Source organism: Microchirus variegatus (genome assembly GCF_963457635.1).
Source record: "Microchirus variegatus genome assembly, chromosome: 8".
Lineage (NCBI taxonomy): Eukaryota > Metazoa > Chordata > Actinopteri > Pleuronectiformes > Soleidae > Microchirus > Microchirus variegatus.
In genome coordinates this window covers 15,218,507-15,241,553 of record NC_139809.1, presented here as the reverse complement: position 1 = coordinate 15,241,553, position 23,047 = coordinate 15,218,507, and the positions used below count along the sequence as shown (strand labels likewise).

Here is a 23,047-nt window from a genome sequence, read left to right as displayed (position 1 = left end):
GTAAAAAACAACCAAAAACGTTTGTTGAAACAACTTTTTATTTCATCATAAAAGACATAAAAATTACTTTTTCTCCACTTTTCCCAGCTACAAGCCGTCGTCTTGGGATCTCTGGTTTGCTTCGCTAAATGGTGTCTACCTCCAACTTAATCTGGATATCTGTTGGCGAGTTAAGACAAACAACTGTACAAGGAGGGTAAACAGTGAAACGAGTGTTTCATCACGTCCTGCAACATTAGTAGAGACATCACTTTGCCAGATAAAGGGATCCCGGCATGGTCGTCTAATCCCTTAAGTGTCTGACAGGTGAGAATCCAACGTTTTCTAATCCAGATCTAATCCAAGAGTAAAGTGCAAGATTTCTAATACTGCAAGGCACAAACTATCAATGGTAGGATTGTCTTTTTGTGTCTAATATAAAAAAAATATGAATAACACAAACAAAAACTGTTTTTCTTACAGTAACGACACAACAAGTAAAACCTTGTCTAGACCCTTAACAAATACCTTAAATATTTTCTTAAAATAGTTCTGTATTACACGAATAATAATTACAACGGAAATATATATATGTACTGTATATACAACGGACTCTATTAGAAATACACATTGTATGACCGTTCATTGAATAGTTACAGGAATCTTAAACATAGGATCAATCATATTTCATAATAAATAAGTGTAACAATGGTTAATCAATCAGGTCAGTGACTGCCAACTTCAATCACAAAGTACTAAACAAATAATTTCTTAGTTAAAAAAAAATGTTTTTGGCTCAGCCTTCAATGCAAACAAGTCTTTCATGAAAGTAAACTGAGGCTAAAATGTCAAGCAAAAACAGATGAGATGAGACCTGTTTTTTTTTACAGAGATGTCAATGCGCAGCAAAGATTGGGTTAATAATAAATAATCCAGAAGACAGCAACAGGAGACGGTGTTTTTGAATTTCATTAAAACTCAACGAGGACGTCCTCCTGTGGCAGACTGCGAGTTCAACAACAAACTAAGACTTTCACAGAATAATAATAAGAAGGAAAACACCATGAATTTTAAACAATAAATAGAAGATATATCTCTGCTGATGAGCGGTGCGTCCCCCTGGTTTGGTTTCTACCCGTCGATAGAAAACTTTCCACCTTAAACTCAGGAACTTGTCTCAAACATTGTTTTTTTTGACACAGCAGCAGCAAATAACAGCAACTTTCCCCCCAGTCGTCCATTTACTTGCACTCGCAGTAACTCAGTCAGTGGGATATTGAGTCTGGATGTCCAGTACCAGTGTTCCCACTTGGACGTTGGACGCAGCACATCTTTTCTGGAGCCGTTACATGATAGGCGGCAAACACTGAGAAGCTTCCTGGCTGTCTTTTCTCTCCGTGCCCACTTCCTCCTGAGGTTTGATGACGATGTGAACAGGCCGCTCGCCGCCTCCCTGCTGTGAGCCGTTTTCACACACCTCCTCCTCCGCCGAGGCGCCGATGGGCCGCAGACGCTCGCTCGCTCCCGTTTCCGAGCTGTCTCTCTTCAGCTTGTCTGTGGCGCTGCTCCCTGAGCTGACGTTCTCTGATGCACCGAGGAAAACAAAGGACAGTAAATATCATCTCGAGGAGAATTTAAAAATAACACGCAGAACCTGTATGTTCACAATCTTAAAAGTAAAAAATATATGGACAATGATATATTTAAAGGTGCCATATGTAAGAATGTGGCCAAAAGCGGTTACTACATTCAAATTCAAAATACCGAGGTCTTTTAGGTTTCGTTTTCTGACTTAACTGGCAACCAGTGGTTGCTCGGCAGCTGAGACTCTACTGACTGCAATGATTGGTAGATGGCGGTAGGTGGCGCCACATGCAAAAACATGATTTCAAAACATAAACATGATTTGCAGTCTGCAAAATATTTTTTTTAATGCAAATATTTTGGCTGTACTGTTGTTGTTGGTGAGTTCAGTTTGTTATATGAACATTATTCCTGAGTCTCTGTGACATATAAGGAGGATTTTAAGGCCAGTTGCTTTAGATTTATTACATAGTGCACCTTTAAAAGTTCATTAAGTACTTATTCAGCTCAGTTCCTGAATATTACAATGAATGGTTGACATGAGTTGACATGGAATTAGTAGAGGAGAATGTGTTGATTCCAGGTTTGTCCAAAATGGTTGAATATTACATAATAAATTATACGGGGGCATTTTAGCTAATCAATGGCAGCATTTCAGTGCACATAGATAGGCGTAAAGACCCTATACGTACAGTTAAAAATTGATGCCGTCTGTTTGATTGCTGAAGCAATCCAGAAATAGCATTACATTGAATAGCCACTAGAGGGCGACTTAGCTGTCTACAGAAAAAAGGTCTACATATCTATTATACATATATGGTATCAATCCTTAGTTTCAGGTCTCAATTTAATGATTTTAGGTCCAATTTAGTGGAAAATAGATGATAAATTACAGCACGTATGAGTGGATACCAGCGTGATTGACAGCTGGTATCGCCCAATAGGAGCCTGAGATGACACATCTGATCGTGACGTCACACCTGGTTCACCACTTGGTCAAGAGGAACTGCTTCAAGTTCAAACCTGAGGGTCTTTGATGCTTTGGTGGCAGACTGAGTATTTCAGAAACTGCCGATCTACTGGGATTTTCACGTATACAACCATATAGATGAAGAAAAGTTCATAGCAACCATTCATTACATACAAGGGATACAGGAGACCATCTCTGAACGCAAGCCGGACCTTAAACCAGATGGGCTACAGCAGCAAAAGACCATAATGGAGGCCATTTCTATGACTTACAGACTTACAATACAGTATAGTAGTAACTGTGTCAAGGCATGGATGTTATGATATTACGTGCTGTATTCGTACCAAGCTTGCCATTAGTTTGTCTTTCTGAGCAGCTGGACGTGTCGGAGGCCTTCTTCACTGTCGGCCTGGTTCTTGGCCGGACTTTGTTGAAATTGCCCTCCAGGATCCAGGCGTGCTGTAGCGCCTCGTCGGGAGTCATGCGCCTGGTCGGGTCCCAACTGGAAAGCAGGAAATCATAATTTAAAGGCAGTGCTGATAAAGCATAGTGAATTATAAAGCCAGAGCGAATTTCTCTGCAGTCATTTCTGGATGTAACAGGAATGAAAGATGAGTATATGTACATGTATGTATATATATATATATATACACATATATATATATATATATATATATATATATATATATATATATATGTGTATATATCAGAGGGTGTCAGCAAAGTTGACATACGTGAGGCACCGTTTGATGAAGTCTAAGAATAAAACATCATTCGTTTTCAAAGCGTCCGACAGCTCCTTGGAGTTTGGCCTTCTCTTCTTCCCCTTGCTGTTTGTGATGTTCCTCGGGTTTCCTTTGGAGTCTGTACACACGGAAACACGGTCATCGCACACACTCTCTCCGAGAAACAGTGAAATAACCAGACACATATTCAAACATTTGCTCTTGTTTTGATTTAAATTAAGACAGTTTGAAGAGCGGTGAAGAAAGATTCTCACCAAAGAACAACTTCCTCCTCGATGCTGACTGAACAAAGTCATTCGGAGGCATTCCAAGAACCTGCAAGTCATACAAATCAGTTTATATTTTTTATTTAAAAAAACAGTGTGTACTCTGGACCATGCAAAATAAATGTGTTGACAGTTTTTTTTTTTACCTCCATTATACAAGCGATCTGTTCCACTTCACTCTCTCCTGGAAAGAGCGGGTAGCCTGTGTAGAGCTCAGCGAGGATGCAGCCCAGACTCCACATGTCGATGGCCATGTTGTAGTTGTGACCCAGGATGACCTCTGGGGAGCGGTAGAAGCGGCTCTGGATGTAGGTGTACACTGACGGAGGACAATAATGTATTATTATATAGCACAGCAGGCTCCCATCAATCATTTTCAAACAAATGTTCCTTTCTACTTATTTTAGATATGAAATATGCACTAAAGTTGCTTTGTGTTGGTCTTTGTTTTGTCTTTGATAGCTATTTATAAGCTGTTATAAACAGTTTTTTTTTACTTTTTGATTCTTCAATATCGTGATGATATATAATTATTTTGGTTTATTTTTCAATACACAACATAATACACAAAGACCACAGTTGTTAACTGAAGTGCAGGCTTCAATTTATAATATTATATTGCAAGGTTAAGTTTATTTTATTAAGTTTTACAAGCCTGTTTTTAATGTGCTGTTTTTGCAAATATGAATATTACCTTTCAGTTTGTATAGATCATGGATTTTAAATAACTTGTATGGTAATTGCAACATTTTTTGTTTTGTATATAATTTGTATTGTATAATAATCTGATTAAATCTGAATAAATAGCAGGTTTGCGAAGGACATAAAGTGAGGAAAAATTTATTTTTATGTAAATAGGGAAATAATGAATAGAAAATGTCTCTTTATATTATCCAAACATACTATAAATTATATATATATTTTTCATGCTCTTTCAAAACTCTTACCTCTTTGTTGTTCATAACAGCTCGAGCCAAAGTCCACCACCTTGATGTTCCCCGGTCCTCTCTGAGACAGAAGGATGTTCTCCTGTTAAGACGGAGAACCCGTCAGATCCTGGTGCAATAACACTGAACTCCACAAGATGGAGCCCCATTGACATTGTTCCCACAGGGCGTTTTTACAGTATAACTATCAACAGCTGTGCTGTCGTTCAGCATAAACACATAAGAATATTTTAAATCTTGGTTATTCTTAGTCCAGATGTGTTTCTCGATGTGATACAGATGTGCAGTGCGTACCGGTTTGAGGTCACAGTGGATGATCTTCTCCCTGTGCAGCATCTGCAGACACCTGAGGAGAGCGTGGGCAAAGCGGCGGATGAGCGCGAGGCTGAAGCCCTGGAAGTTGTTTTTTTTGATGAGCTCGTACAAGTTGACCCTGGAAAAAGGAAAAGAAAACACGACACGTGGTTAGTTCCTGATGTGGTCACGTGACGATATTTAGAGAGAAAGCTTTCAGAGAGTGCAAACCTCTGAAAAGTCTGTTTAAGATTGGATTTAAATGCCACAGATCTGTCACAGGTGCACCCTTGGTAAACTGCAGTGTGAATAATACACAAATCCTTATATGGACATCCTGGGGGTGTGTGTTTATAGGTCACATCTTCAGGTGTCGACAAGTTATGATGCAACAGGAGTAGCGTCACAAAAGTCACAAAATAGACCATCTTTATTTATTTTTGTTCATAAAAACAAGCCAGGCAAACATTTAACTTTGACATATTTCCAAATTTCACAAATTCAATCCGTGTTTATATAGTTTACTATACTTTTTCATCAGATTGCCTATAAATTGTGCTGAAAATAGGATATAAGACACTCTATATTGCACATTCTTAAAGCCTCTGTTTATACATTTTAACACAACAGTAATGGAAAAAGCAATCAAAATTCTCTGTGTTCTAACGGTTAAAATCTAGATTAGCTTGATATCTTTCTTGTGCCACGACCTACATCCAAATTTGTCCTTAACTTTTTAAATAATGCAGTTAGAAAAACACTCCCGACTATTCTCATAATCATCACAAACTGTCCTCATGTTGTTTTTCAATATTCAGTATTTTCAAGCTCAGTAACAGTATCTCCCTACATCAAAATTGCACCGTCCAACATTCAATCCAATTCAGTTTTATTTGTTAAGTGCCAAATCACAACCGTCATTATCTCAAGGCCCTGTACACAGTAAAACCTTTACAATATTAAAGAGAGTAGAGGAACCCAATAATTCACACAATGAGCAAACACTGGAGGCATCAGTGGAGAGAAAAAACACTCTCTTTTAACAGAAAGAAATCTCTGACAGAGCCAGACTCAGCATCTGCCTCGACCATGAACGACACGCTGCTCAAATAAATGCCCCCGACGAACCCAAGGCCGCTAATCGCCGTCACTATTCGCACACATCCAGCGACTTTCAAGCCCGTACTCGAGAATTATCCCATTGATTGATTGAGTGTTCACATTCAGGGCGGCACAGAGACACACGCCGCGTATCCTCCTGCTATTTCTTGCCACTTGCGATGAGCATAAACTTCTTTAGACCGTGTGTAACGGGAGCCTTCACACCCCGGTGCAAGACGGGGAAAAAGATAGCGCCCTAATCAAGGCTAACTAAAAGGGTTCGGTGACGGTAACGTTAGACGAGGTGGCAAGGTCCAAGACGTCCTCTAAAGGTCAATCAGCCAGCGTGATACACCAAACTCAAATAGATACCCGCGTGGCGATGCATACTAAAATGCAGTTGGCTTAAGGTACACAGGTAATTACTAAACTCCTGATTGACTGCAGACATGTAGAGGCGGCGGCAACAATTAGAGACAAGTGAGACGAGCCTTTGATAAGAAAGGACGGCGAGCAGACCCGGGGGAAAGGTGACTAACCCCGTCTGATTAACAGATCAATTATTCAGCGACGTCTTTATACGCTCATGTAAGATCATTTTCTGAACACACGCTGGAGAGAGAGAGAGAGAATGTACAAACCCCAGGAGCTCAAAGGAGATGCAGAGGTGGTTTCGGAAGTAAAAGTACTCCTTCATGTGGATGACGTTGTGGAGGTTGTCCTTGTCTTTGCGCTTTATTACGTCCAGGATCTTCAGCTCAACCAAGGCCTGGTGATGAAACCTGCAGGCAGATTTACAGAGATGTTGTTAGATTCAGAAACTGAAGTTTTAAGATCAAATTCAAGGACTTTTCAGGACTAAGTCCTTCATATTCAAGGACTTAATGTGTTGACAGAGCTTAAGAAGGGAGGGTAAAGTGAGCCCTTTCGTTCATAGTGTCCACTTTTATTGATTTGCTGCATCTGGACGAGTGATTTTCCCTGGGATCTTGGTCAAAGCCAGTGTTTGTAATTTTCTTTGGTAAGACAGAGATATTGGAATTTCCATTTCCCAAACATCATGTCGTCATTTGTTGTTCTGCATGGAATCTCACGTCAATGGCGGAGAGAGACTGTGGACAGTGTCTACAACATGTAGGCGTAGATGTAGTCTACGTACATCACATCACAAGACATTTATCAAAATATCAGCCATAATATGACCCATGTCTATTTTGGCCGATTTTCAAAAACTTTCAAAGACCTTGAATTTTTTTCTTCTTCAAATTCACAAATTTTCATGGATTTCAAGGACCCTTGGGAACCCCTATAAGGGTGTTTAAAAAACAAAACAAAAAAAAAAAAACCTGCCTGTTCAGAGGTTTAATGGGTTAAATGCTTCTTGTTCCCACCCACCACTGCCCTGCTGGTGTATACACACAAACGCTCCCTCAGTCATGTCTGATAGTATTGCATGACAGCAAACATATAGTGTTTACTGATAATTTTTGTTCACAAACAATAAATAAAGGCAGAATAACGATGTCAAGAACAAAATAAATCACCAAAAGTTATGGACTGCTGCTTTAACTTTAACTCTGACTGACAAAACAACACTTTCTAAATCTCACTTCATGTCAAAAATCTACTGTTTGGAGCGCATAGACAGTTTCACAGAATTCTGTGTAAACTGTTTATAATTCCCCTCCAGGAGAATCCACATCTGAGATCTCTCTGGGACACAGTTCACAGTGGTGCATGTAGCAGTTTGCACCCATTGCATTTGCTGAATTATTGAAGTGGTGGTAAGACGCGGTGGCTGCTGCGGCTACTGCTGCTGCTGCGTTTAACCTACATGGACTCAGTACGACGGTTGCTGCAGCTGAGGGTGCACAGGTAAGATAACACCGAGAGGTTCCCGGCCTCTGTAATTCTAAATCAGGATCTCAACGATTTGGCAGAGTGCTGAAATGTAAAGTGATCGCGAGAGCGAGCATCTGGGAAAAAACCCTCACAACGGGGTGTCGGGTCACATGAATGCCCAGTTTGATTTCTTGAATGTGAAAAAATAACTTGTTTCTATTCAGCAGCATAGTAACTACACTGCTAGCTGCACTGACGGTTTGAAGATGGGTTCCTGTGACGGTTTGACCAATATGAAGTGATCTGAATGAATAAATATTTATATTTATGGCATTTTCCATCATTTCAAATATGAGGTCATACCTACTGTCAGAGTTCTCTCAGATAATTTTAAGACATTTTAAAAAGAATTTATGTGATATTATAAAGTATCAATAGAGATTATTTGACCACTTTTGATTTTGATTTCACATGATTTTTGTCTGTACAGCTGTGGAGCTCATCTACCATTATCTATTATTTATGTTACATCAAAAAAACCCATGTTATTTCTTAACATACCTATTTATAGAAATAGCATCAGGCTACAACCTAGCATATTTATATTTGAATGTTTATTATTGCTGTGGGTACACAGAGGAGGAAGCGGTGAGAGTTGTGTCTGGTAATTTTGCCCTCAAACCCCTGCCAACTTCTTACACTGACAGACAGTATATCATATCCTCATAACTTCTTACCTCTTCTTGTTGCGTATCATCTTGATGGCGACGAGCTCATTGTTTTTGTGGTCCAGACATTTTAGGACCTGCCCAAAGGAGCCTTTCCCAATGACTTCAAGCACCTCGAACCTGTAGCCTATGTGGTCGTGCAGCACCTGCGAGAACAACGGGAACAACAGCAACGACACTGAGTATCAGTCATTTCAAGATACTTTTTGTCTCTTCTTTGACAGGCATATCCCACTGACCGTTAGTCAGATTGCCCTAAGACTTTGGATATGGGTTGAGCATGACCTGATGGTGTGCATCCTTGATTTTCATCAATCAGGGATTATAATTTTCACTGATTTTATCAAGCTGCACTAGGCAGGCAGCGGCTCATCAGCAAATGAAAAGGAATAATTTTAATGAATTTTTGAATTTCAGGAAATGATCCATTTGCCCTGATGCAATTTGACAGTGAACTGACTTTCTTCTCAAAAACAAAAAGTATCTTGGAATGACTTGAAAATTACCAGCATAATAGTCGGCATCGCCCTGAAGAAGGATCCGTTGAAAATATTTGCAAACCTCTTAAGGAATCATTTAAATTAATTTTTGAAATTCAGGAAATGATCCATTTGCTCTGATGCACTTTGACAGTGAGCTTGTATTATTTTAACCTTGACATTCCTTATCATGCATTACCATAACTGAATAATCTTCTTCAGCTCCCACTATAGGAATACATTCTTCCTACCGGCACTGCATTTTCCTCAAATTCAAAAAATCATTACAATTATTCCCTAAGAGGCTTGAAAATATTTTCTGGATCCTTGTTTAGGGTGATGCTGACTATTATTATAGAAAATTTCACATCATTTCAAGATGCTTTTTGTTTTTTCTACACCACAACACTTGTTGGTTACTTGACGGTTAAGCATTGTAGCGTGGATTGGCGACCTCTCTGTAGTATTCCAAACAGTAGTCACATCTGTAATGTGTTTGCCAACTAATTACTCACATATTTTTTTCATTTAATCATTTGGATCAAATGAGAGACTGATTGAAAGAGGAAAGTGAAAAGTGAGATGGTCGTTGATGATCGGTGGCTTAAATTAGATTTAATAAGGTAAAACGGTATAATCTGGGGCCATGGTATATAAAGCGCTATATAAATACAGACCATGATGTGTCTTTATATTACACTGTAAGGAAGCCACGACTGTGTCAAATTACCCTGATGTAGCTCCCGTGCTCGTCGTCATATCCAGAGTTTTGCGGAGTTCCTTGGCAACCTTCGATTTTCTGACAGCCCAGACCCATGAACCAGATTTCCGAGTAGTCCATGATTTCCTCCTGCTCAAATGCCGTCAGCCGGTCCTGGAAGTTCTTCAGGGCTTCTGCAACAAGACGTGAGAGAAGGAGGATGAGGAGGAGGATGAATCATTATCGTATTGCTATTTTTATTTTTGTTCGTGATACATTTCAAGTTTACTCCAGAAGATTCAAACTGTGAGATAACATCTCTACAGCTTTGTAATGTTGTTACATCCTCAAAAACATACCTGTGGGCGTCATGGGTAACCTCTGACCCTCATATGCCTTCTCCTTCTCCACTTTGTTGCTGACGATCTTGCTATTGCGAGAGAATGGCACTTTGTCCATCGGTGTGCCAAATCGAGTGGTGAATGGCTGGGTGGGCTTCGGCCTCTCGTCCTGTTCAAAGAAGACACACAAGGAGAGTTTTATGTCTGATATTTTTCCTTTCTTTAGTTTTAAGCTGTAAGACAAAAGAAAATGCTCACTGAGTTTGACTGAAAGTTGTTGTGACCCCCTTTGTTGGCGATTTGGGGCAGGATGTTGTCCAACTGCTGGTGCTGGTTTTTGGCATTGCTGACCACGACCTGGACCACGGGTGGCTCCAGCTGAGGCAAAGTCCCGACACCAGAGCTGAACTTCTGCAAATCAGAAGTTTTACTGCTTTCAATGGGGACTCATTGTAAAGATTTACAGCAGTGTGATTCACATTGGTATTTAAAGGTCAAGTGCGTAGGAATTGCTGACATTTAACAGTGAGACAGCAGACTGTAACAGACAGAGGACTGGCACAGAAGATAGCTGCTTCAATAAGGCAAAGGCCTTGACTGAAGTACAAAGGCCTCCTCTAAAACAACAAGAACTAAATTATTTTTGTTTTAACACAATTATACTCTCACAAAAACCCATGTATGGGTAATATATTCAGTTTCTGCTAATAAACTACCCTAAATGTTACAAACTTAAATAAATAAAAATCAAGAATAAATATTTATATAATTTAACAGCGTCAATGTGTTGAAGGGCTGTTAAAATAATTTTTTTCTGAAGGAATATAGACCATATGTGACAAAATGTCTTGAACTCACTTTTATATTCGGGTATTGCATCAGTTTTTAAAACTAATGACAAAATGTACAACTTTTATTGAAGAAGACCTGAAACCAACTGATGTTATAAATCCAGTAAGACGTTGACTCAATTTCCTATAAACTTCTGTTGATATAAAATTGTTTTTGCACTTTTTACTTGCAGAGAAGTTGCCCCCCGGTGGCGACTGGTGAACATCACACCCAGTTGAAACCATTAAATAGATACAGCTAGAAGAAGACGGCTCACGTGTGACGTCTCCATGTATTATTCTAAGCTTGATTTTCTCCGTCTTGTCGGGGCTACACTGTTTGTTCTCAGTTTGTGATCTACATCCCATTGCAAATCCATTTTGAACATGGCGGCTCAGGACCCTCCCCCCGTCCCCACCCCCCACCAGCAGGAGGCGGCTGGAATTACTGATCAGGGTGTGAGTGAAATGGGGACAAAGGCCTCTCGGGGCTGCGTCCTGACAGAGTCTGTCTGTGGTGGCTCTGTAGGAGAGGTGAGGAGCAGCGACCTGCGTTTCTCTGGCTGCCATTCGGCTTGCTCTGTGACACACGATTACACGTGTCACCGCTTAGAAAAGGCTCGGCTTCTGGCAATGAAGGGCAAAATAATTAGACTTCTGGGAAAAAATAAGCCTGTGCAATAATCTAATAAAATACTGGGTCCGGGCCCACAGATGGGTCATGGCAGGTTCCAAAACAAAACTGACATAATTTCCCCAACCTTATATGTGTATGTTTTTAAATAACATGCATACACTCGAGTTGTGATTTGTAATTTATTTGTTTACCAATTCAAAATGACAGATATGGCTGTAAATTAGCCACTACATTATATTATACTTATTATATAATTTATATAGTGATTTGGGTCATGATAGATAGAAAATTCGGGAATCGCTGATTTAAATATGTCTATTTTTTGGTGTATGTGATCAGTGTGTGCAGCTATGTTTGCATTTAAAACTGTAAAGATTTGGTACGAAAAGGTGTGTTGATGTGTGTTTCCATCAACTGCTGTGAAGCAAATATATACAATATAATATTTATATTATGGATAAATACTGATAATATCCAATGCTGCTTGAATTCATTATTGCAGTAACATCTACATAGGTGGAGTTATGTTATTCTAAGGCTACAAAACCCCCACATTTTTTGTTTTAAAGCAATTTTTACACTTAATAAAACATACTTATTTGTAGTATAATCAATTTCCGCCAATCAACCCCTACAAGTGTTACATACGGGATCTTTAACTATGCCTATAGCTCCGTTTTAACTTCACTGTATACACTCACAGACAATAAAGCACTTCTAAATCTTGGAAAATAATCACTTTTTTGTAAAAAACTAAAATTGCATTGCAGCTGATATATTAAAACAAATATTTTTTACTTCAGACCAAACTCCAAGTCCATCTCGCCTGCTTCTGTGTGACCTTCAGCAGTGTACAGTATACGAGCGACACGTTCAATTCTTCCACATGAATTATTAACCGCAAAATCCTATATATACTCAATCGACGTCCTGATATTTCCCACGTCTTAAGAGCTGCTGCAGTATCTGCCAACCTGCTAATGACGCATAGAGATAGAGCTAAATATAGTTGCAAGCTTGCAAGCAGGCAGAGGAAGTAAACACAGTTATGTGCCTAGATCTATGTTATGTGACAACATGTCAGACATATGTGTGCAGACATATGTGTGCAGGCATGTCCACTTTCACGCTCTGTGGTGGTCAATAATAAATGTCTCATAGGACCATATTAATAATGTTTCACAAGTCTCAGGTGTCGAGATTTGCGATTCAGCAAACAGGCTCTTATTGGTCAACACTAGTTGTCCACCCATGTGTAATTTTCCTCTAAACAAGAAAATAATAATGTATAATAATAATGTTATACTGTAAAATAGTTAATATTGGTAAAATGAAGTGGGTTAATGTGGACTGAATGTATAAATCAAGGGCCAACACTTGACAATACTTGAATACACTTGACACTTGCATTCAAACAGAGTCAAAAAGACAATCAAAAGTCCACTTTTTATGTACAGTCTGTGATTATGAGGACTGAATGTATAAAGTAGAAACTTGCATTCAAACAAAGCCCCCTAGTGACTATTCTGTATATTTTTACTTCCTGGTTACCAGGAAGTAACCAGCAAACCAGCAAACCACAATAGAAAAGTCCACTTTTTATGTACAGTCTGTGATTATGATTATGAGGACTGAATTTATAAATCAAGTGAAAAGTAGAAACTTGTATTCAAACAGAGCCCCCTAGTGGCTGTTAAGTATTATTTTACTTCCTGGTTAGCTTCAACCAGCAAACCACAATAAAAAAGTCCACTTTTTATGTCCAGTCTGTGATTATGATTATGAGGACTGGATTTATAAAGTGAAAAGTAGAAACTTGCATTCAGACAGAGCCCCCTAGTGCCTGTTAAGGATATTCTTACTTTCTGGTGAGCTTCAAACAGCAAACCACAAGAAAGAAATGTATACAGTCTGTGATTATAAGTCACTTTTGTCTTAGTATCTGCTTTGTTAATTTTCAAAATCCTTATTTATATGACAATTAATAATCAAAACAACATAAAAAAGACTTAAGAATGAAAATATTATTTATTTAACTTATTATAAAGCCATTGATTATTATTTTTGTGTAGTGTCACTGCACGTCTCACGCCACGTGTTTGGTGAGGTGATTCAAATGCATGTTACATAAGGCAATCACTGAATGGAGAAGAAGAAGAAGATGAAGGCATTGTGCTGCTGATGCTGTGTGTTCTGGGTCAGCGGCTACAGCATCTTGTGTGTGTGGATGTGCATGTGTGGGTGGATGTGGGTGGATGTGGGTGAGAGTGCTGACCTGAGAGCAGGGTCGGTTTGTTCCAATCCTGTTTCCCTCTGCTGGGAGTCTGTGCGGGTGAGGGAAAGCCTCCGGTCGTGACGTCTGTGGGAGGGAAAAGTGGGCGATTCATAAAAGTTGTTTTCTTTATTTACATCATGGTAGAAATAAGAAATAAAAGAACACTCCGGGGGACCACATTTTCTCTCTCTCTTAGGGCTTTATAGCAGCAACTCGCCTAGATACACGCAAGCACACACACACACACACACACACACCCCACACACACACACATACACAAAGCCTGCAGGCAACTGAGCAAGGCTGCAAAAAATAATGCACCATGATCCTAAAATAGATCACTTCTACAAAACCGGGGAAAAGAAAACCCAGCAACAGCGTTGCTCTCTCTGTATCCAGTGTTCTCTGCTGCAGAGAAAACCTGAATGACTGTGTACTGACTGATCTAAATAGAACAATAACAGTAGCTATACAAACAGACACAGAGCCAGATTTTTTCCCACGTGCCTTTGTTAATCAGTGGGCGAGCGTGCGACTGCGCTCGAGGACACCATATGGGCCAAGTGAAGCTTTATGGTCCCATCTGTGGGATCTGTGCTAAAGCCACTCTGCCAGCCTGGCAGGGAGGAAGAGAGGGATGGGGACAGGATGAGGCGGTGTCTGTTGAGGGGGCGTTTTAATCTGAAGCTATAGCACAGATTATGGAGTAAAAAAAAAGGCAGGCATGGTAGAACGGAAGAGATGCATTTCACATTATTTACAAAAAATCAGCAGGATACTGGACAGATTAGCAGTGGGTAGAGTCAAATAATCTCATTGAGAGCAGAGCTAACTTCTATTCCACATGATGATCTCCTGAGAATTATCCAGTGTTATCCAATTGTAATTCATTTAAGTTTAATAGCATACGTGCAATTGACTAAGTTAACACTGCAAATATTTAACTCATGCTGTTTACTGAATATACTATTCTATTTTTTTTTATTATCTTCCCTTATGGGATTAATAAAGGATCATCTAATCATATTTTACCTTGATGTACCTTATCTTGTCTTATTTTATCTTAACTTATCTTACCCTATCCTATTTTATTTTGTCTTATCTTATTTTATCTCGTTTTATCTTATCTAATCTTGTCTTATTTAACTTAACTTATGTTACCCTATATTTGATCTTATCTGACCATATCTTATCTTCTTACCATATCTTAATTTATCTTATCTAATCATACCCATTCTTATTTTATCTTATCTTATCTCTTTTATCTTAAGTCCCCTGTATAAATCGTGCTGATTGGAAACCAAACGACCAACATTATCTCCAGCATGTGGCGGAAAAAAAATAGTGACCGTTAACCTTTTATTCACAAGCATCAGCATTTAAACTATAAATAAGAATATGTGATAGAGATGTATGGCAACAATGAGGACTTGATGGCTATAATAAAATGGGAATCAGATGGAATGCATTTGTCTTTCCTGTCTTTCCTGAAGTCACATAAGTAAATCACTGAGTTAACACCATGGAAACAAGTCCAGAACATGGGCCGCCTCTCAATCCAAATCTTTGCAGGCGCCCTTTGGATCACAGTGTCCTGAGTCCTCCAGGCTCAGTTTGTTTCACAGTGTCAACAAAGCAATAAAAGCACGAGTAACTGAGTGTAAACATCAACAAACCGTGCTCAGTGACACGTCCAGCACATTTCTCTTCCCATAATCACCCTGTCACTGCAATTCAGACTCACCACATCAATCCCCAATCAATCCAAAGTGGCATCACTTGGAAAATGAGTAATTCTTCAAAAAAAAAAACCCCAAAACATTAAAGGTTTAAATTTATATCACTTTCCATGTAAGGTGTGATAAATACACGTGAACACATAGACAGAGAATCTGTCAGCACAACAAACGCTGGAATAAGTAGGCGAAACATCGACTGAAATAGAAATGGATCAGATTTTTTCAACCGTGACTTAAGTTGGCGAGTGATCTGGAGAAAAGGGGGCGGAATATGAAATAAGTGTTCACGTGGGATCACTTGTGGAGGCAAAAATGCAAATGTTTCCAAAAGTGAGACATTGGAATGAGTCAGCGATGACAAACAAGTGAATGTACAGTGAAGAAAAAGGAGGAATTGAGCAGTACAGAAGGCAAAAGTGCTTGTTATTCCATGGAAAACTTAGAATCTGACACAAAACAGGATTATTGATCAGATATTAAAGGAAGTTAAATAGTTAGAACAACATAAACTCTCTCACTGATTACATATCTAGAATAATAATGTCATAATATACCACACAGTCCAGAGAACCAAACCAGAGTCTCACCTTGTTGTTTATTTCTGGCAACATGCTGTGTTGTGAGTCTTTACAGCTGGTTTGTGAATCCAAACACACACACACACAGAGGAGAGATTATACAATCCAAGAGAGAGTCATTTTATTCCAACTCTGTCTCTCAATCCAGCCTCAGAGCAACAGAGACGCTGCTGTCCACGCGTCCAACACCGAGTCTGATGAACCTGCTGAGTAAAAATCCCAATGACTGATCACTTCCAAAAGACCCTAAAAGCTGCCGCGCTGCTGGTTTTACGCACTCGAGCCGAGCGACTGCGCTGTCGTCAGAGAAACGGATTAGCGCTCAGAGACAAGCTGTTGAGGTTTTCTGCGCCTTGACGCGCTCTTGCTAAGACACTGAAGGAGCCAACTGTTCAGGTTTCCGCCGCTGACAGCTGCCCCTGTCCAGATTTAGATTTGGGTTTATATCCGTTTGCTCTCGTCCAAGCACCGACACCACCACTGCGCTCTCTGTGTGACTGATGCGCTCTCTGTCTCCAACACAGAAGCGGAGAAAACGGGTTACACCGACGCACGCGTGCGCGCGTCGTGGCCACACGGCACTATATCGTCTTTCTCCAGTCAAGTCAGAATTTCACTTTCTCACAATCGAGTGTCGTTAAACCGAGTTCCAACTCTGTGCCAGATGTCAAATGTCCACATTTTTTCAATTTCATGACTTCACGACATCTAATGGTCCGTTTTTGACACTTGAAAAATAAAGATAGCAAGTCAGAATTATGAGAAAATAAGTCAGAATTATGAGATGAGATAGTAAGTCATACTTACAAGAAAGTAAGTCAGAATTTAGAGAAAGTGAGTCAGAATTATGAGACACAATGTCAGGATTATGATAAAGTCAGAATTATGAGCTAGTAAGTCAGAATTGTGAGATAAGTCAGAATAATGAGAAAATAAGTCAGAATTATGAGATAAGTCAGAATAATGAGAAAATAAGTCAGAATTATGAGATAGTAAGTCAGAATTATGAGATAGTAACTCAAAATGTTCACCATAAAGTTGCTTTGTGACAAATTTTATCCTAATAAGATTTCGATATCACATTTGGTCACATTGTGATTATGATTATATCAATTAATTAAAGGCACAAATAGTCAGTGAGGAAACTGGTTTGCATAGATATATTCCCAATATTTTTGTTTTGTTTTTTTAAAGCAGAACTACTGCAGACTTGCTGCAATTGTATTTGATCGTCTCTTTAGATTTGGAGATCCCTGAAGATACACTCCTCGCCAAAATAACTACAACATCTGCAACATTTACTAAACTGGGAAAGGACATAAAAATATATAATCCCAGATTTCATTGGCAAGTTAATACAATACAATAGATCCCTTAAAGAACTTTGCAATACCAGTTTAATAGAGCAGTCATTTTTCTCACACTGTGTCGCTGTCACGATTATTTATCTAGCACATTCGATTATTCCCTCTCTGCAGGAGGCAGAAACTCCTCAGCTGCATGAGGGGAGAACAAGTGTGGTGCAGGGGGGAGGAATATGATTGGATGACAGTTATGCAACAGCAGCGGCCACTTCAGTAATCAGCCTCAGTCTTAAGGGACAACATGAGCAGCTATCCAGGAAGCTGCTCCTCCAATACCATCATTATTAATCTTGGGATAATCTTCCCCCCATATTCCCTAATCTGTTCATGTATTCCAGGAACTAACCATATGATAAGGAAACAGTGGGCTGTGGTCAGACCTAATGTGAAAGTGCAGTGTGCAAAAACTAATGTCTGACACGAGTTAGGATTTGTACTGAGCCACAGAGTGAACTGTGGCCCCTGCTGGTGGAGTGGCCCTTCAGGAGAACACAGGGAGGAAACAGAGGGTCAGCAGCAGTGGGGGAGACCGGCTCCTTCAAATCTGCCCTGATTAGAAACAACAAGTGCAGCAGCAAGACACTTTCATCTTATAAATCCTGAAAAACAGGCTGCATATGTCCATGTATAATCCATGTTTGGCACTTACATCTATATTGCATCATTATAGGAATATAGTGGAAGGGGATTTTTCCGCAAAATAGTTACTTTTATGGAATATATTCTCTTACGCTAGGGGTTAAAGGTCCAGTGTGTAAGAATTAGTGACATCTAGTGGTGACACTAATAAACTGAGGGCTCCCTCAATTACTCCTACCTTTTCTATTAATGTCAGTGATCTACTGTGGCCTTTACATTGACTGTGCGGTTTCTTCCTCTTTGTTCTTCTTCTTCACTGGTTCATGCGTCAGATTAATTTAGACGGAGTCAAATTTCCTCATAAGCTTCCCCTTAAAATGCATTTTGCTGTAGAAACAGCGCAAGATGGCAGCCTCCATAAGGCAAGGCCCTCGCCTGAGTATGTATAAGGCTATAAAAAAACGAATTCTTTTTTATTTCACATGTATTCACACTTATTTTTAAATATATAAGAAACACAATTAATTCCATAGGTAGTTATCAAGTATTCACCACTATTTGCTTTTATTCAAATTACAATATTTTCAGGTTTTATTCAATGAAATTCCTTCTAACAACAATTTGATCTAATTTGATCCGTTGGAATGTATGAACATGTTTTAAATATGGCTAAATGTGAAACGACCATAATTTGTTTAATATATGAGATTGATCGGTTTTAAATATATTTGTTCACCACACTACAGTCCAGTAGGTGGCAGTAATGTGGCTGGACCTAAAACTGTGGATTAATTAGTAATTTCCTATATAATATATACATACGCTCATTAATTTGTTAATGTTAAAACTGTCTAACATGGTATATACAATTGCCTCAACATGAGGCCTGAATCTCTTTGTGAGTGTAAGGGTGAATTCCAATTCCTTGTTTAATCCTCAATCTTAACCCTCAATCTCAAAAATGTGCCCATATTATGGATTACTGACATCATTGTTGCGTAACATTTATTTTTATTTTACGATCTTTTGTCAATAGCCGGCCGGTGTTGAGACAAGCGATCGTTTGCTATGGTTTACTTTTCAATAAGTCGTGGTGTGTGGTAACTGTCAGCTGAATATGTCTGTGGTTGTGGTATTTGTATGAGTATCATCTTATAACTAACCGACAACCTAATGACTTGACTGACAAACGGATCGTAATAAATAATCCTGACATAGATGTGTTCTTCTTCTTCTTCTTTTTTGGAGTTGACAGACTGGACGCAGCTTTCACGTTATTCTGCCCCCTACAGTCTGAAGACGTATCTGCATTTAAGGGGTGTCCCATTTCTAAGTGACAAACAAACCCTCAACACTTGGTTTTGAGGACCAGTTAAGAATAAGGGTTGAGCTTGAGGGTTAAGATAGGAATTGGAATTGGCCCTAAATGTTACACACTGGACCTTTAAATTAAAAAAAATACGACTCTCTTATACTAAATATAAGGCTATGCTACTTGCAGCTGGAAGGTGTAGTTTATGATAAAGACTGGATACAGGGAGACACAGTAAGACAGGCTGCGTCCAATTCAGTCTTCAGTCCAGAATAATGTCCATTTTAATGTAAAAGTTATGGTTAAACGTAAAAGTGATGATAAAGCAGAGAATGCTTTAGGATGAGGCTCTGGTGTGACTGACAGGGGATCAGTTCACTTTTCTCCAGCTCTAAATATGGTCTCTTCTTGGGTTCTTCTGTTGAACATGTTATTTTACTCAGTCACACTACCTCTAAAAGACAGATCATGGCTGTTTCTCACTCCCAGAGTGAGCTCAGTACGCAAACTGCTGAACTCTCCCAGCAAATCAGCTGTAGCCTCTTGACATAATAGAGAAAAGTGAAATAAAAAGCAAGGGCAACACCTTGATGACATTTCTGAGGAGTTACATATCATCAAAACTTGCCACTGTTTACCTGGGAGAGTCATTATTATGTGTGCACTTTGTCTCCTGGGTGACAAAGCACTGGTGATGGGAAACAAGCGGAAACATATAGTGTAACTCAACATGACTGGCAATTAAGGAAAGCACCAAAGTGCATGTACGCATGACACAAACACAGGCGATAAGCTACCTGTGAGCAACTCTGAACATAAAATGCATCAGAGTCAGACTTTGGTTTACGGTTGGACGGAAAAACAGATATTGCCTCCAAACCTACCTCAGGTTGGACCCTCCTGTTCCTGCCCCAGCAGCAGTTCTGGAGGAGGAGGAGGTTAAAACCACAGCAGGCGGGTGAGGTCCCGTCTTCCCACATAGCACATCTCGCCCATGCTGCTTCAACCACACCCCTGAAGCCCACCTCAGCATCCGGGCACCGCCATTCCCAAACGGAAAGAGGGGAGGTCGTTAAGTCACCAGGTCAGAGATCACGTAGACACCACCAGCGGTAAAATGAAGAATGGTCGTGACGCCGCGTCGGCATTTCCTTGCTCCTTCACGTCTGGAAACACTGGTAAGTGTTGCTCCTTGTCTCCATTTGATGAAATATGAATCTTTACAAAGTTGACAGAACTTCAGTCATCATCGTGTTGATGTTGACTTCATCTCTTTCATATTATTGGAGTTGAGACCGTGGTGTCCGTGTGTTTTCTTCCCTCCAAACTAATTTACTCCCGGACACAGACAGGACTGAGAGAGAGAGAGAGAGGCAGGCTGCAGGCAGACAATGAGAGGATGCTGTTGCTGTAACCAGTGAGGGAGTGCTCGCTCTGTCTTATGCTGCTTCCAGTGACGCATATATGGACGGGACTCAACAAGGGACCCATCCTGAGCCGGAGACGCAGCAGCAGGGGCCTGGCACTCAGCTTCCTCTGAAGGAGGCCTTTGGGAGAGCTGCTGCTGGGCGGGGTGGGGTCATGAGACTGGAGAGACGAGGGGAGAGAGAGAGAGAGAGAGAGACGGGAAGATACTGTGGATACACATCCCATCATCCTCCCAGGTGGGCTCTTCACGGGGCTGAGGAAGTCAGACAGGGAGGAGGTAGCGCTCTAATGGGCCTCCCATGTGGTTAAACAGACGCCGGCACCTTTCCTCTGCCTTCTCATTCGTTGTCGTATCCTGGATACAAAGCCGGTGGGGGCTGTCACGCCCCTGCTGCATCCCCCCGTACCTCCTCCTCCTCCTCACCTGCATTGCTGCTGTCACAAACCCCTGCGGGATACAGTCTTGCTGACAAATAGTGCGTATAGGTGAAAGATTATCCTCGCGCTCCCTGGCTGCTGCTGGCCTCCTGCCTGCTGCACACAGCAGCAACAAACTGCAGTGTCCACAGCAGGACAAGACACCGAGGCTGCACTATGTGAGCGCCTTTTGTGTTTGTGAATGTGTCTATGGGTCTGAAACAGAGGGTCTCAAACTCAAATGACCTGGGGGCCAATGCACATCTATTGTGGTCAAGAGAGGGCCGGCCTAGAGAACAAAAAGTGGGGGGAAAAAAACAACTGTTCACAATATTGCATCATGATATCACATGTATACGACTATTTATGATAGTCGTATACATGTGATATACTAAAATGAATGTATTAAAATCAAAAGCAATGTAATTGAACGTTGTATATGTTACATTTAATAATTATTAAATTATTATTACTGTTATAAAAATATTAAAAAAAACATTACTAGCAAACATATTATATTCAGAGGTGGAAAGTAACAAAATACATTTACTCAAATTACTGTATTGAATACTTTTTTTTGTGTATTTTGTATTTTTTGAAATCAGGATTTTGTATTTTACTCGAGCACGTATTGACTCAAGTATTGTACTTAGTTACTTTATAAATCCTATCCGTTACTGAGTAAAAATTAAAATTCAGCACAATGTAGACCTACAGGGGGAACATATACACCAGAACCAGACGAATGATGATCTGATTAGCACCAGCACTGGTGCATGAACATAGAGGGCACGCGCCAAAAGTGATGTAATATCCTGTGTCGCGCCGGCCTTGTGAGCTCCAAAATTGTTTTGGATTTCTGACCCCTTGTCATATTTCTACTACCCTCACACCCCACGCAAAGTAACTAAGTAACTTCTAATTAAAGTACTTATTTCAAATGAACTACTTTTTACTTCTACTTGAGTACATTTTCAGATGACTACTTTTACTTCTACTTGAGTAATTTCTTCAAAGTATTGGTACTTTTACTTGAGTACAATATTTTACTACTTTTTCCACCTCTGATTATATTCTCACCTCGCTGGCTCTGTGCCTCAGCTACACACTGTTTTTAAAAAATGGTTGTGGGCTATGTTTTCATTAAAACATGATATTAGGTGCAGTTTGAGACCCCTGGTCTAAAAGGATAAGAACATGACGACAAATTATCATACATGACTGCACCAAATCCATCATTAAGGCATAGCATGGTTTCATTAAGGAGAGCTAGTGCCAACTTCATCGTGTAATATCAGATCTTGTCAAGCAGCTCCACGGAACAAATGACGTAATCTCTATTTTAGCGCACACACAGGTCATCCTGTACCTGAGCCCCCCTAGTTTAAAAGTCACATTCTCCTGGGTTTGTTGTGATCTTGTAAGCTAAATTAAATACGTGCTGCTCTGTCAACACAGAAATACTGCACATTGTTTTACTGGTTAGTCAAAGCATGCGTCAGGGTAATGTTTCTGTTAGTACCTCTGACATTTAATCTATCAAGTCGGTCCCTGGGCGCTGGGCTGCCACTGCCCCAAGTTCTAGGAAGGTTCCGAGTAGAGGATGGACATCATTAGAACTTTAAAAACAAATAAACTTTTTGGGAATGCAGCAAGTGCTTTCTCTGTGCGTCTTTTGATACTCGAGGCCAAAGACGTAGATCGGTTTTTGTCCACTTTAAAATAAGCTTTCTACCTCCATCATCCGAGAAGATCCAGTTGGTGAAGGACCTCGACACAGCAAACACCTTTTCTCACACTGTGAGAGTAATCTGGTGCTAATGATCCATGTTATTGTGTTAGTTACGTCAGTGAGGCTGTAGCAACTTCTGTCACGTCAGCAGCTTCCAGGTTTTTAGGTTGATTAGTACG

The 23,047-nt window shown here is 40.0% G+C and overlaps 1 protein-coding gene across 1 annotated transcript; it reads right to left on the bottom strand.

Annotated features, from left to right (window-relative positions):
• Positions 1-46: 46 nt before the first annotated feature.
• On the bottom strand, positions 47-16,496 carry dyrk4 (dual-specificity tyrosine-(Y)-phosphorylation regulated kinase 4). Its single transcript, XM_083893930.1, has 15 exons — positions 16,315-16,496; positions 16,046-16,239; positions 13,720-13,803; positions 10,236-10,388; positions 9,996-10,146; positions 9,667-9,830; positions 8,467-8,603; positions 6,529-6,669; positions 4,787-4,925; positions 4,493-4,574; positions 3,692-3,864; positions 3,534-3,594; positions 3,268-3,397; positions 2,878-3,035; positions 47-1,563 (listed from the first exon to the last, which is right to left on the bottom strand). The coding sequence occupies exons 2-15, from the start codon at positions 16,067-16,069 to the stop codon at positions 1,325-1,327; spliced, it is 1,836 nt and encodes a 611-aa protein (XP_083750056.1). The 5' UTR covers positions 16,070-16,239; positions 16,315-16,496; the 3' UTR covers positions 47-1,324.
• Positions 16,497-23,047: the final 6,551 nt, after the last annotated feature.